This window comes from Cyprinodon variegatus, unplaced genomic scaffold (assembly GCF_000732505.1).
Source record: "Cyprinodon variegatus isolate N-32 unplaced genomic scaffold, C_variegatus-1.0 Scaffold1666, whole genome shotgun sequence".
NCBI classification, from domain to species: domain Eukaryota; kingdom Metazoa; phylum Chordata; class Actinopteri; order Cyprinodontiformes; family Cyprinodontidae; genus Cyprinodon; species Cyprinodon variegatus.
The window spans coordinates 90,939-106,611 of NW_015152119.1; the positions used below are offsets into that span (position 1 = coordinate 90,939).

At 37.7% G+C, this 15,673-nt stretch overlaps 1 protein-coding gene across 1 annotated transcript in view; it reads right to left on the minus strand.

Annotated features, from left to right (window-relative positions):
• The window catches only part of LOC107104248 (adhesion G protein-coupled receptor F5-like), a 19,759-nt gene extending 10,532 nt beyond the window's left edge, over nucleotides 1-9,227 (minus strand). Inside the window, exons 1-5 of the mRNA XM_015404209.1 lie at nucleotides 9,098-9,227; nucleotides 1,908-2,048; nucleotides 1,646-1,824; nucleotides 961-1,125; nucleotides 11-856 (exon numbers count right to left, since the gene is read on the minus strand). Coding sequence (XP_015259695.1) covers nucleotides 11-856; nucleotides 961-1,125; nucleotides 1,646-1,824; nucleotides 1,908-2,048; nucleotides 9,098-9,227 — 1,461 coding nt within the window. The remainder of the gene's footprint in view (nucleotides 1-10; nucleotides 857-960; nucleotides 1,126-1,645; nucleotides 1,825-1,907; nucleotides 2,049-9,097) is intronic.
• Between the last annotated feature and the right edge of the window lie 6,446 nt (nucleotides 9,228-15,673).

The window sequence follows — 15,673 nt, forward strand, 5'->3', positions numbered from 1 at the left end:
CCTCATCTGGGTTTTCTTTAGGGTTCTTTGCGATAGCTGCTCCAATGATAAAGCAGATGTCAGCAATCAGCAGGGACAGCGCTGTGTTGACAATGGCAACATGGCGCATAAAAGCAGTGCTATTTTTGGTTAGGGCTCTCCAAACAATTCCTTCAATAACGAGGCAAATTAGAAGGCTGATCATTGATATCCCAACTCCAATATATGTCATTATATCCAATAATGTTCTGATTGATTCAGGGATACTAGTTGACATAAGAATTGAGAAAGATGTAAGGTGATTGCAGGTGCAGGTTACAGTGTCATTTATGTCAGAAACAAACTCACAGCCCTCATCATCCCAAGCCCCAATTTCATCTAAGAGTGTAAAATTCCAGAAGACGCACTGTGGATTTTGTTTTAGGGTTGTATTGAGCTTGTTGTAACTTAAGGTAACATTTTTAATTGTTTCATCTATTTTGACAAGAAGAACAGCAGCGTTGATGGCATTCTCAGTGTCAGTTTCATTGCTGGTGGAATTCAAAAGGCTAACGTTGAACGTAGAGGTCCGTGTTGGCATAACATTATTCAAAGAGGAAAAAAGAATTGTGGTGATAACTATATCTTTGGGGCCTGTTGCTGGGATTGTTATTGACACTGTGGAGTTCAGCTCTTCACTGAATGAGTTTCTGAATGTTGTTCTTGTAAGCTGAATCCTTTGGGTACGTAATGTAAATGTTCCATTTAGCCTTTCAGAAAGCGTTTCTAGTGAACCTAGCAAAAGTGAGCTGGAATTTTGGTTTTCATCTGTATTCAGAAAAGTCCAAGAATCCTTTGCATCATCACTAATTATGACATCAACAGTATCCAGTACATTCTGTAGAAGAAGAGACGTGTAATGAGTATAAGCATAATAATAAAAAAAAACATCCACTTACTGGTGATAAAGAAGTTGTTTAGAGAACAGAATATTTACTATACCTGCATGACATCTTCTTTTACATCTGTTGAAACACTTGCAATTGTATTTAAGATATTAACAATAGCAGATATTGTTGCGGATGACTTGGTGATTTGTTTTTCTTCTTTCTGTACAGCTTTACTTAAATTTCCTGTGAATACTGGTATTTCTTGCTCTTTCAGATCCTGAACAAAAGTAAAACAGAAACAAATGTGTATAAATAATGCACGAAGGTTGAAGAACAGATAAACATCTGTTTTCACTTTATGAAAACTAGCTTGGTAATAACTGAGCAGCCACAATATGTCTATTGAATTTGAATTTTTCCATATTGATATTTAACCTGGCCATTTATTTATCTATTCAGGGGGTGAGAGCCAAGAACATGATGGCTTAGTGGTATTTAAAGGGACTGTCTCGGATCCAAAAAATACCCTAAAGCTCTTTTCACGTGGGACCATCATATTGTCGAAGGTGAACTGTGGAAAGGAGCTGGGTCATGATATGATTTTGAAATAAAAGTGAAAGAATTGCCAAATAGTTTTAAAGATTTTCACAAGCCACCAGCCTTGGAGAATCATTCTGTACTCTAAGGTAAGAAATTTGTTTTTTTTCAGTTGCAAAATTAAAGGTTTTCATTGTTGCGCAAATAAAACAGCAGTAGATTAGGTAATCCTCCATGAAAAACAGTCTAAAATCACCTACCTCTGCCTCAATTTGTAATTCATTGATTATGGCTACAATGCAGTTGTCCTCTACAAGTTTCCAGTTTCCTGATGCCAGACACTCTACAATCTTGGCCCCCGTTTGACCTTCTTCACACTTTCCTTCTGCTCTGTCACCTGTTCTTCCAGCCCCATACTCATCATCATTGCAGATAATTGCTAGAAAGTTCAAAACAGCAAGCTGAGCAAAAAAAAATCATAAGCACTGCATCAATATATGACATTTTTTTCAATGCTCTTACGATCCAAAAAGATGGTCAGAGTGGTTTTATCTTCAAAACCCACTGGATTTTCTACTTTGCATGTAAATGTTTCTTTCTTTTCTACTGTGCAGCTTTGCATGGGATGTTGATAAATGATGCAGTTTGGGTTTTCACTTGGACCTGCAAACATTTTACATTGTGTTAAACATAACAAAAACAACATCCAATCCTTGAAACTAATTAGATTGTTTATTTTATTCCATCAGTAAATACTTACTGGATGATAAAGAATTAGAACCAGCAAACCATTTTACTTTGAAAGGGGACTGGACACAACACTCAAGAGCTACAGTCTTCCCTTGGTCACACTGAGCAAACATTGTACGCTGAACTTGTACAATGGGAGCTGCTTGGATTTGATCAGGTTGCACTCTCCTATACTGGTGGACTGAAATTGCTCGTCCCTTCAATGTGCATTGATATTCTCCTAAAATAAGAAGAGGTATAATTTTGAGTTTTAGCATTCAATTATACACACATATATCTATATGCAAACACACATATATATATATTTACAGTAAATGTGTAAGCAGTGCATGGAAGCCAAATCCTTGTCACCAAAATATGATATAAGCTTTGTCTTAATGCTAGTAGGTGAACCAAAATACTTATATACTTGTAGCTGTCATTACATTAATATTAATTGTACGAACAGCAATGATCCAATTTGTTGGATAGTAGAAAATAAAGAAACAGTAGATTAAAGCCACCTTGCAGAACTGTAATACCTTAATTTATTGGATAGATGTTTAATATGGTCAAATTTTTACATTCAGCTGACGGTGATACCTAACTGTTTAAAAGTGTACTTAAGTTAAAAGTTTTATTTATCAACCTATTAAGTTTTACACACCTTCAAATATGGAGACAGGACATCCTTTTGGGGTCTAATGTCTATAGTGTTTAATAAGAAAAATAATAATAAGAAGAAATTTACATGACCAAGAATGTTTATATTGTATTAAGCAAACCAATACATACTGTATATAGAGTTGGGGTAGCATATGGAAGATTAGGTTTTAAACTAATATAAAGATTAGTTTTAACATTTAAATCATATGAGAACCTCTTATCTATCAGTTTTTCAAATAGTGTTGACTAACTTACGTACCAGCATCAGCAAGAATCACTTTGGTAACTTTCAGTTTGAATGGTCGGTTTGGAGAAATTTCATGCCTTCGTGATGAAATTGCCAATCCATTAAATTTCCATTCAAATCTAACATCATTTCCCAGATTGTAACCAGGAGGATCACATGTCAATGTCATGCTTTCGCCAGTGTAAATGGGTGTCCGATCTAGGTTCATTTGTGTTTCACCTGCAAATAAAGTCCAATAAATTTACTAGGATTTCAATTTCCAAAAAACAAATACAAATTGAAACAAACCAACAGCTGTAAACTTACTTGTTTTCTCTGGAACAACTAGTGAGTCTTTAAAAACAGGGGCTATAGGGATCATGGCTGTAAATAGTTTTTCATTTGCCGCAGCAATTTGACTGTCATCAAATTCAGTTGTCCTGACAATAAAGTCTACAATAACACTTCCTTCTCTGTGAAACAAATCAAACCAAAAATCATGAGCAGAAGCATGTGAGAATTAAGACTGCATTGTTTTTTTTTTTTTTGATAACCGTAAAAATCCAGGTACCTGAAGCCGGTCACAAACGCATCAATAAATCCCGGTATGTCTTTATACTGGTCCACCAGCTATGGAAATAGATGTGGTTGATTTAACAAGTACTAAGGCACAAACACATACAAAACTGAATCAATATAAAACTCAAAACATACTTACCACTGTATCAATATCTGATTTAAGGTCAATGTATGGTTGGCTGCTCTTATTTTTATATGCTTGTATAAACTCCTTATCTAATTCAATTGAGATTGGAGTAGCAATCCCTGTTGTAAAATAGAGCAATCATTAATTTTTTGATGCTGTTTTTTTTTTACTGAGAAACACAGGGAATCCTTTCAAAACTCATGTCCCAATAAAGACTACTTTCTGGAAATATTCAAAGTAAACAGTGGAATTTTAAGGATTTCATGTCATTAATCATTTGAGAACTTTGAGAAACAGTTAAAAAGGTGTACATGGTTCTTTTTGTTGTATATAAAGGGTATTTTATCTGTTTTTATTCTCGAGACACAAACGTTGATTTGTCAGATCAACATTACCTGTTACAAGCACAGTTGTAGTGGAAATAGGAGTGGTGGTAGGAGGTGAGGTGCCAAGGGTGGTCACAGTAGTGAATGTAGTAGTTGCACTTCCAGTTGAACTTGTAGTTGCACTTGTGGCTGTACTGGTAGTTGTTGTGGTAGTTGTGGTTGTAGTTGTTGGGATATTAGAAGTAGTTGTGGTTGTAGTACTGGTTGGAGTTGATCGTTTTGTGGTGGCAGAAGTCGAGTTTGTTGTGGGATTAGTGCTAGTTGTATTAGTTGTGGGTAAAAAAGTGGTAGTTGCTGGCTGGGTTGTGGTTGTAGGCTGAGTTGGATTGGTTGTTTTAGTCGTTGTTGAGGGGATAGATGTTGATGTACTGAGATTAGTTGTCAGGGAAATAGAGGTGGTAGTCGTGGAATTAGTACTGAGTAGGAGGGTGGCAACTGTACTGCTTGTAAAATGTTGGGTTGTGGTGTCAACACCGGGGTTAGTTGTGCTGTTAAATATGGTGGGAATTGTAGTATCCTTTACAATAGGGGTTGTAGGTGGGGTTATGTTAGAGGACATTGTAGGAATGATCATAGTTGTTGTGTTAGTAGCGGGGGAGGCAATGGTAGTACTGTTTGTTGTTTCAAGCACAGTCGAAGGAACTGGGGTCGTCGTGTTCATTGTTGTATTTTGGAGCATTGTACCTAAAATATTTTCAAGGTTTAGATATGAGTATATCACAATCTCAGATGTTTCCTTCTTTATCAACTAACAGCTTTAAAGTTGTACTTAAGCGTTTCACAAATCTTGAGTTATGTCTTTTGGATTTAAATCATGAAAAGAGTGCATATAAAGAAAGTTATTGTCTGTGTCAAAATCATTAGATAAGGGTTATTGTAGGTCAAGGGTTTTTGCAATGTGTTCAATTTTCTTTAATTGATCCTTCTTGTTTGATTAATTATGATCTGATTCAAAATGGCCTCATAATTTATTAAGACCTGAGTAAATAATTTTAATCAGACTTACATTTAAAAAGATTTTAACTTTAAATAAACTTGTGCAAGAAGGGTAGAAGTGGCCTTCAATAATAAGGCAAATTATAGCTTCAACTAAAAAGTTATTTTACTGTAATACATTATTCATTAAATAATCTTTTTAATCTGATTTTCTGAATATTTTGAATAATTTTAGGCAGCAATATTCACTGCTGTAGTTAAAAAACACATCAATTCAATATAGCATTTCATAACTTTAAAATTAAAAGAAAATGAGACGTTGACCAGTGTTGTCTACATTTCTATTAGCCCCCGAGTCACCAGCTCTACCAGCTTTGTCCTTAGGTCTGGACTTTGGGCAATTCTAGCGCAGTTATGGCCATTTATCTAAAACATGCCCTCTTCAATTTCCTCCTTATTATACAGGACATAATGTAGACTGGATCAAACCATTTGTTGATATGTGTGTATTTTTTTGGAATTCTACATACAGAGCATTAACATTAACATAGAAGTCCTTACTTGTTACAAGTGTAGTTACTGCAGTTGTTGAAGCTATGACAGTGAGAGTTGCAGCTGTAGAAAAAAAGGATTTTGATAGAAATTGTGATCTACACAGATCAGAGAAGTTGCTTTGAGTTACAGAAGGCACCTGCTTACCAATCGGGCTCATGTTCAACATTGTTTGTAATCATTGCAGGTTTTTCAGTCATGAAACCAGGGGTACCAACCACTGATTTCTATTTATACAGTGGCTTGCTGATAGACCGAAAAAAATGAAATCACCTGCCACCATCTTGGTGCTCCCCACTTTCACGGAGTAGCGCCATAAAAATGACTACAATGTAATATGTAATCACATAGAAATATCATCAATACATGTATCTTACATTACAGTACATCCTCAATTTAGTACTTTTGGCACATCACAAGCTAGTGTATGTTTGTGCGTGAGTAATATTCTTAGTGTCTGGTTATTATTATACTCCTTTAACACACTAATTATGTTGTGATGTATTTGTATAATATCATATTACATGATTTATTGACTGTATGGACTGCAATACTGAATATGTAATGTTATGTGCCTATTTTTTTTATTATAAATTACAGTAATCTACTGATGCTATGAAAGAGCAAGTGTCAAAGTAATGACTTTATCTCTGTTTCAAAAGAAGATGAAACATAATCTTTGTTTGATGCTGTAGCACACTGCTTACATTCCAGGGAGCACCAATATGGTGGCAGGTGAATTCACAGCACCATGTACTTCCAATGGCCAATCAGCAATCCAGTAAATAAATAGGGATCGGTGTTACCAAAAACTTTGTTCATGTGTACTTTATGCCTTCACTACATTAAATCCACTGCAAACCTCTCACATTGATATAAATCAAATTTTTTTCTTTAGTTTCCGTCTTTCATATCCAATCTAATGAATGTAAGTACATTTCTTTAATTTAGGTCATATGTATAAGATGGCAAGCATGGACACTATCTTAACAGTTGAGATGTGGTTTTATGTTTAATTCTTTTTCTGTATTTATTTGCTATGTTATTTATCTTGTTATTGTTTATTTAGTATCATGTTGAATTATACTCTGATCTTGAAAGGTGCTTGTTAATTAAATGTATGATCACATTACAAGGTGAACATACTAAAACTACATTACTCAAATACCTCAAAAACTTGGAAGCTATTTTAAGCTAATTTTGTCTGATTAAATAGACATTTTTTTCTGTTTCCTAATTTGACAGTTTTATCATACAAGTAAATTACAATTTTTACTTTGTATGTTTTAGGTCATTAGGGATATCCTTTGCCTGATCAGAACAGACAGAAATCGGCAGAGTGTAGTTCTCCCTTCCAGGATTAATAAAGGTTGCTTGCATGTTCAATAAATCTAGGACCTTAATATTCTCCAATAACACTTGGTGCTGTAGGTGTTATCATATTGAAGCACACAGATAATATTGGAAGCACTTTGCCACCATCTAGTGGTTTAAATTAAAAGTTACATCCAATTTAAGTTATTAACATTTAACACTCATGTTTAAGATCAATTCAATTTCAATTCAGTTTATTTCTACAGCACAGAGACAATTCAACCAGATCATAAACATAGATTGGTTAATTTTTCCTCTAAGGAAAAAACAGCTGATTATATCATATATTATATACCAAGCAAGGATGTAGTGACAGTGAGCAACAGGACTACACCGAAAAACAGGCCAAGCTCCAATATCTATACACAAAGGTGTTGATTATGACAGCACAGCTGGTATTTCTCTCTGAGATGGTGTCACAGCCAAAAGGGAACAGACTGTATATGAAGCTACTATAACAAGAAAAGTGGTTGCAATTTCCTCCAGCAGTCTAAGCCTATAGCAGCATAACTATAGAGATAGCTCAGGGTAACCTAAGCAACTCTAACTATAAGTTTGTTATAGTTATTCCAACAGGAGAGGAGCCTGATAACTAAAATATCTGCCTCCCATTCTACTTTTAGGAATTCTAGGAACCACTAGTAAACCTGCAGATTGAGAGCAAGCGCTCTGTTAGGAACATAAGATACAATCATATTTCTGATATAAGAAAGAGCTTGGCCATTTAAGGCTTTGTATGTGAGAAGAAGAATTTTTAATTATATTTTACATTAAACAGAAAGCCAATGAAGAGAGGCTAATATAGGAGAAATCTGATCTCAGAATAAACGCAGCAGCATTTTGGATCACCTAAAGGACTTTAACTACCCATTGTGGACTTGCTGATGGTAAAAAATGACAATAGTCTAGCCTTGAAAGTAACAAATGTGTGGACAAGCATCACCTTTGGACAGGATATTAAAAAATTTTGCAATATCCTGCAGATATTGCAAAATTGTTAAACAACAGTTCCTGATCATAAAAAACACCAAGGGTTTTACTTTATTATCTTGGATTAATTTAATTACATCCAAATGCAAGATAATAAAGATTTAAACCAGCCTGATGCAGTTCCCCCAATTACAACAAAATGCTAAAGTCTTTCTAAAAAACAATTATGAAGGACCGTATCAAATGCAGCACTGAGATCTAACAGGACAAGATCAGATTCACGACCATTTTCTGAGGCCATAAGAATATCATTAATGACTTTTGACACAGCTTTTTCGGTACAATGAAGAGCTCTAAAACCAGGTTGAAACTCTTAAAAATGTCCATTATGGACTAAGTAACTACACACTAGTTTGGCATTTACTTTCTTAAAAGTTTTAGATAACAAAGAAAGATTGGATATATGTTTACATTGACCAAGTCATCTGGGTGAAGAGACAGTTTCTTAAGTAAAGGTTTAATTACAGCAAACTTAAAGCCGGACGTACATATCCCTATGACAGTGCTGGATGTGTAAGTCCTGGACACATAAACCTTGTACAGCTGACTGATTTTTTACCACAGCTGTGAATCCCACTGATGGGAGAGGGAGGGGGATGTTAGATGATCATCATTTCAAAATTCATTTAAAATATTTTAAAAGAACCTTTCAAATAAATATAAGATGTCTGTGCTCCTAAACATCTGTTTTAAAGAGTTTCTTCTGCTTCAAAACGGACTGTAGGGATGTCATAATTATCAATAAGTTTGGTTTGCCATATTAAATTGGGAAGTCATATTTGAAAAAGTGTCAAAATATCCTATTTTCATTTTGGGATGTCTATGTTTGTCACTTTTCAGAAAGCTCAGTGTTGCTGTTTGTTAAGTTTTATTGCTAATGCTAAATTCTAAGAATATATTGAGAACAGACAGAATTGAGACAAAAAAAAAAACAAAAGCTGATTTTTGAAATTGATTGGATTTAAAACATTTTACAAATGTCCCAGGGATTTGGTTGGTTTCAACAATTGAATTTTTTAATTAACATTTTGAAGCATCTGTACGAAACGTGTTGCAAACATTTTCCAGTTGACACTACAAAAAAGTTTCACACCATATCTACCAGGAATCTGGGAATACAAGGCAGCAGCTTAATGAAATACCTTACCTATGTTAGGAATTGTTGTATTGCTGGTGACAGGGGTTGTCGTGGCGGTGACAGAACCGGGGATATTGGCTGTCGTGTTGGTGACAGTAGTGGTCATATTGGCTGTAGTGTTGGTGACAGTAGTGGTCATATTGGCTGTAGTGTTGGTGAAAGTAGTGGTCATAATGGCTGTCGTGTTGGTGACAGTGGTAAAAGTTGTATCCTCAGGTGTTGAATCTATGAATAAAAAAAGGCATTAATATGCGAGTAAACTATAACGAACACTTTTTTTCACTTTATCTTTGTCATGACTCTGCACTTTTTTTTTTTCATTTGAGGTGAAACACCCAATTAATACTATCGTATTTGCTTGAACAATTGAGTTTTTTCAGTAAAGGTTTTTAACAACCTAATGAGACAGTTTCTTCTTCATCTTGAAGGTAAGAACTGAAAAAAGTTTGAATTTTTACAAAAGCGCTTAATTCCCTTTAGTCTTTGCTGGAGAGAACATTAGACCAACATTTCATTTAGTTAGGTGTTTGTTATATTTAGGAACAACTACTGCAAAGCAGCAAAAGTGTGAATTTAGTACACTTCAGTTCTCATGGTTGTGGCCCATGTTGTTAAAACTATAAAATAAAGTGTAACTACCAAATACCTCATTTTAATAATGACCTTCAGTTCCACAGAGGTATTTATTGAACAAGGTATAATACATATAAAATGCCAAACACACAGTTAAGAAATTACCAAAACAAATATTTTGAGGCCCTTACTTGGGGTGCCTGTTGTATTGTTCTTGATTGTTGGGGCAGTTGGTGTTGAGTCTGAAAAACAAATCAGTTTCCATTTCTTTGAAGGAACAACTGCTCGTATGTTTTTTAATTTAATTGAAATTCATCTTCAAGCCATAGACAACCACTTGTAGTAAAAAGGTATTAATTACAGCAAAAATGTTGCCAGTGAGTTCAGATATGTATAAATTCTAAGTACCCATCTCTTTGAGAGAGACTGAATTCTCTTCCACATTGGTATGGTTCGTGGAGAGTCTTTCCCAGCTGCAAGAGGGTTGCATCCCTTCACCTTAAGGTAAGGGGAAGACCTCTGTTTATTTGCCCTTTGGGGTGAATACCACTTCTTCCTAGCATCCCTGGGGAAGGGTTTTAGATATTGCCCCTCCCTGATATTCCATCACTCTGCTGGGGGACTTCAACCCCCACGTGGGAAATGACAATGTTGTATCACTGTTACAGCACTTTCAAACCTGCAGAGCAAACTGTGTGTCTTGATTAGCCTGGGTGCACTTCAGGCTTCCACCTACATTCAACAGAAAGCCAATGTAGAGAGGCTAATATAGGAGAAATATGATCTCAAAATTCAGGCGGCAGCATTTTGGATCACCTAAAGCAGGGGTGTCAAACTGGTTCCAGAAAGGGCCGTGTGGCTGCAGGTTTTCTTTCCAACCAAGCAATAGCACACAGACTCCAGTCATCTCATCAAGTGAGTCCAGTCTTGAGTTAGTCAACATGATGACTTCATGAGATGAATGGAGTCTGGTGTACTATTGCTTGGTTGGAAAGGAAACCTGCAGCCCTTTCTAGAACCAGTTTGACATCCCTGACCTAAAGGACTTTAACTACCCATTGTGGACTTGCTGATGGTAAAAAATGACAATAGTCCAGCCTTGAAAGTAACAAATGTGTGGACTAGCATCACCTCTGGACAGGATATTTAAAATTTTTGCAATATCCTGCAGATGAAAGTATATCCTAAAAACCCATTTTTGTTAGGACTCTTGTTGTGTGGTTTATGTTTTGTGTCTTTGTCTTCCTTCCTCCACCAGGCGGCGCCTGGTCCTGGTTCGCCTCCTCACACACCTGCGGAGGGTTACCTCGTTAACGGAGTGCTCGTAAGCTGCTGACTGCCACTACCTCAACGCCAGAGTGTTTGCCAGTTGTGAGGGTACTCTAGCCAAGCTGAGTTTTGCCGAGTCAAACTGAGTTTTTGTCTACCTGAGTTTTAACCTTGTTGTTTTTTCTTTGCCTCTCGGCAGGAAGTCATCCTGCAACTGGATGTTTCGGACCTTCTCTCCCCTGGAAGGATATTCTGAGAATCAAGCTGAGCTGAGGATTCGAAGGTGTGGTTCTGATCAACCCATTTCCCCAAGGAATGTCTGGAGCTTCTCTCTGAACAGGGGATTCATCTCCACAACAACCCGTTCAAGTACCGCAGAAAATCTAAGTGGCAGTCAGCATCTCCGTTCACCTACACACAGCCGCATTCTGGGTAAACCCTATCTGCCCTCCATCGAATGAGACTAACACTGGAACGACCCCACACCGACTTGAGTCAAAGAGTAAACCATTTTCTGGAAACGTGACTCTGCAATCTATTTCTCCTCTTCAATTTCGAGAATCAAATTTCCCACTGAGCCTGAACTAACCGCAGTGTCTTCCCCTCACTTTTCAGTTCCGGTTGAGCAGTGTTCAGAGCTACAGTGGATTCATCACAATCTTCTCAATAAACCTGTTAAATTTTCCCCTGGTCTCGCTGTATTGGTTTTCTGCATGTGGGTCTGAGCTCTTGATAAAATCATGACAGGTAGCAGCTTCAGTAGGGAGGCCCAGAAGTTCCTCTCCCCAGCCACTTGGACCAGCTCCTCCAGGGGAGTCCTAAGCGTGTCCTGGGACTCCCCCTGGGCCTCCTCCCGGTGGGACGTGCCTGGAACACCTCACCAAAGAGACATCCAGGAGGCATCCTAATCGGATGCCTGAGCCACCTGAAACTGGCTCCTCTTGATGTGGAGGAGCAGCTGCTCTAATCTGAGTCCTCTCCAGATGACTGAGCTCCTCAAACTATCTCTAAGGGAGATCCCAGACACACTACAGAGAAAACGCATTTAAGCCACTTGTATCCGGGATCTCATTCTTTCGGCCATGACCTAAAGCTCATGATCATAGATGAGGGTAGGAACGTAATTCGACCGGTAAATCGAGAGCTTTGCTTTTTGGCTCAGCTCTGTCTTCACCACAACAGACCGGTACAGGGCCCGCTTCACAGCAGCCGCAGCACCAATCTGCCTATCGATCTCCCGCTTCATGTTCCCCTCATTCGTGAACAAGACCAAGATACTTAAACTCCTCCACTAGGGGCAGTAAATCCTCCCCAAGCCGGAAAAGGCACTCTACCCTTTTCCAGGTCAAGACCATGGTCTTGGATTTGGAGGCACTGATCCTCATCCCGGCTGCTTCGCACTCGGCTGCGAAACTGCTCCAGTGAGAGCTGTAGATCACGCACTGATGAAACCAACAGGACCACATCATCTGCGAATAACAGAGATGCAATCCTAGGGCCACCAAAACAGATCCCCTCAACACCTTGGCTGCGCCTAGAAATTCTGTCCATAAAAGTTATGAACAGGATCGGTGACAAAGGGCAACCTTGGCGGAGTCCAACCCTCACCGGAAACAAGTGCGACTTACTGCTGGCAATGTGGACCAGGCTCTGACACCAGTCATTCAGAGACCTAAGAGCCCCTATTAAAGGGCCTGGTACTCCATACTCCCGGAGTACCCCCGAGGGACACGGTCGAATGCCTTCTCCAGATCCACAAAACATATGTAGACTGGTTGGGCAAACTCCCATGCACCCTCCAGAATCCTGCTGAGGGTATAGAGCTGATCCAGTGTTCCTCGGCCAGGACGAAAACCACACTGCTCCTCCTGATTTCGATATTCGACTATCTGACGGACCCTCCTTTCCAGAACCGCGGAATAGACCTTACTAGGGAGGCTTAACAGTGTGGTTCTTCTCTAGTTGGAACACACCCTCCGGTTCCCTTGTTTAAATACGTAGAGGGACCACCACCCCAGTCTGCCCCTGATGCAGACTGGGGTGGTGGAGCAGCCCCTGATGTCCACGCAATGCTGCAGAGCTACGTTAACCAAAACAGCCCCACATCTTCCAGAGCTCTAAGGTACTCAGGGTGAATCTCATCCACCCCTGGAGCCTTGCCACCGAGGAGCGTTTTAACCACCTCATTGACTTCAGCAACAGAGATGGAAGGACCCAAGCCGGAGCCCCCAGGCACTTCTTCCTCAATGGAAGACGTGTTGGTGGGATTAAGGAGGTCTTCCAAGTACTCCACCCCCCTAAATACGACGTCCCAAGTTGCGGCCTGCAGCGAACCACCCCCACTATAAATAGTGGTAGTACTGCACTGCTTCACCCTCCTGAGATGCCGGATTGTGGACCAGAATCGTTTCGAAGACGTACGGAAGTCTTTCCCCATGGCCTCTCCGAACTCTTCCCCATCCGAATTTTTGCCTCAGCGGCCAGCCGAGCAGCTTGCAGCTTTAACTGTCGGTACATATCAGCTGCTTCTGGAGTCCCGTAGATCAATAAAGCCTGAAAGGGGTCCTTCTTCAGCTTGACAGCTTCCCTCACTGCTGGTGTCCACCAGCGTGTTTGAGGGTTGCCGACAACCTTGCAGCCGCAGCTCCGACTAGCCACCTCAACAATAGAGGCACGGAACCTGGTCCACTCATACTCAAGGTCCCCCAGCTCCCTCAGAACATGTTCAAAGAAGGCCCAGCAATCCTTCTTAAATATGTCCTGGTTTTCACTGGTAACTAAATCCAGAAAAAGTATCACTGAAAGGAGTTCATCTTCTCTGAATTACTTTCTGAACAAATAAAGAGTCTATCAGGGAAATCAGCATTACTTTATTTTTCTGCACATTTGTAAAAAATATTGAATCTGCTCCTAAACCAGCGGTGTTAAACTTTAACCAAACAGAGAAAAAATATATATTTTTAAGATTTTTACTCATCTGTGGTTAAAATGAACCGTGGCTGAAATAATTATAGTTTACAATACCAATCGACACCAAACACACTAGCATTAACTAAGAACACGCTAATATGAGCTTGATGCTTTATGAAGAAAAGTATGTCTTGTCAATAATAACAATTGGTGCTAAGATACTAAAATAGATTATCCTATGGTTACTGAGAGTCACTTACTTGTTGTTATTACTGTTGTTACAGCAGTTGTTTCTGTTGTCGTTGGGAAATATGTTGCTGAATCAATAAAAGTAAATTTTCATGAATTCTTTCAGGTTAATTTATTCAATTAACAATAAACAGACCAAAAAGAACACAAATATGAAGAAATTATCTACAATTGTTTTACTTACTTGTATCTATAGTTGCATTTGTGGTACTTGGTGTTGTAATAATCAGAGATGTTGGCGCTGCAGTCACATTAAAAAATAATAACAATGTGTTGCAATAGTCATTGTTAAAATTATAATAATTAACAAAAAAGTGACCTTTAATAAACATATGTTGGTTATATCATAATAGTGCATTATAGGCCGAGCAATCCTTCTTAAATATGTCCTGATTTATACTTTGCACTAAATCCAGAAAAAGTATCACTGAAAGGAGTTCATCTTTTCTGAATTACTTTCTGAACAAATAAAGAGTCTATCAGGGAAATCGGGGTTACTTTATTTTTCTGCACATTTGTAAGAAATTATGGAATCTGCTATTAAACCAGTGGTGTTAAACTTTAACCAAACAGAGAAAAAATATATGTATTTTTAAGATTTAACAATTGGTGCTAAGATACTAAAATAGATGATCCTATGGTTACTGAGAGTCACTTACTTGTTGTTATTACTGTTGTTACAGTAGTTGTTTCTGTTGTTGTTGGGAAATCTGTTGCTGAATCAATAAAAAGTAAATTTACATGAATTCTTCAGGTTAATTTATTTAATTAACAATAAACAAAACAAAGAATTGCTTAAATATGAAGAAATTATCTACATTTGTTTATTCTTACTTGTATCTGTAGTTGCATTTGTGGTACTTGGTGTTGTAAAAATCAGAGATGTTGGCTCTGCAGTAACATTTAGAAAATACTAATGTGTTGCAATAGTCATTGTTAAAATTATAATAATTAACAAAGAAAAAGTAACCTTTTATAAACAGGTTGGTTGAATAATAATAGTGCAATATAGGAACATCTACCAGTTATTGTAAGGCTGAATTGCATATTAGGCATATGTTTTTTTATCAAACATCCCACCTTGAACACTTGAGTTGTGAGAGTCAAAGAACACATTGAAACAGTTTTTTACAACTTTTCCAAACAGAAAGAACATACAATGTTTTAAGATTTCAACTAATTTCTTGTGAAAATTATCTTTATCTGAATGAACTTTAGCTTACGCTACTAGTCCACACCATAAAAACACTAGCACTAACTAAGAAACAGCAAATATGACTTTAATACTTTCTCAACAAAAGTATGTCTTGTCAACATTTTAGAATAACAATGAGTGATAAGATAATTCAAAAAAATTATCCGATGGTTACCGAGAGTCACTTACTTGTTGTCATCACTGTTGGTACAGAAGTTGTTCTTGTTGTTGTTGGGAAATCTGTTGCTGAATCAATAAAAGTAAATTTTCATGAATTATTTCAGGTTAATTTATTCAATTAACAATAAACAGACCAAAAAGAACACAAATATGAAGAAATTATCTACAATTGTGTTGGGAGCTGGAGAAAATCCCATCTTTCTCCAGCA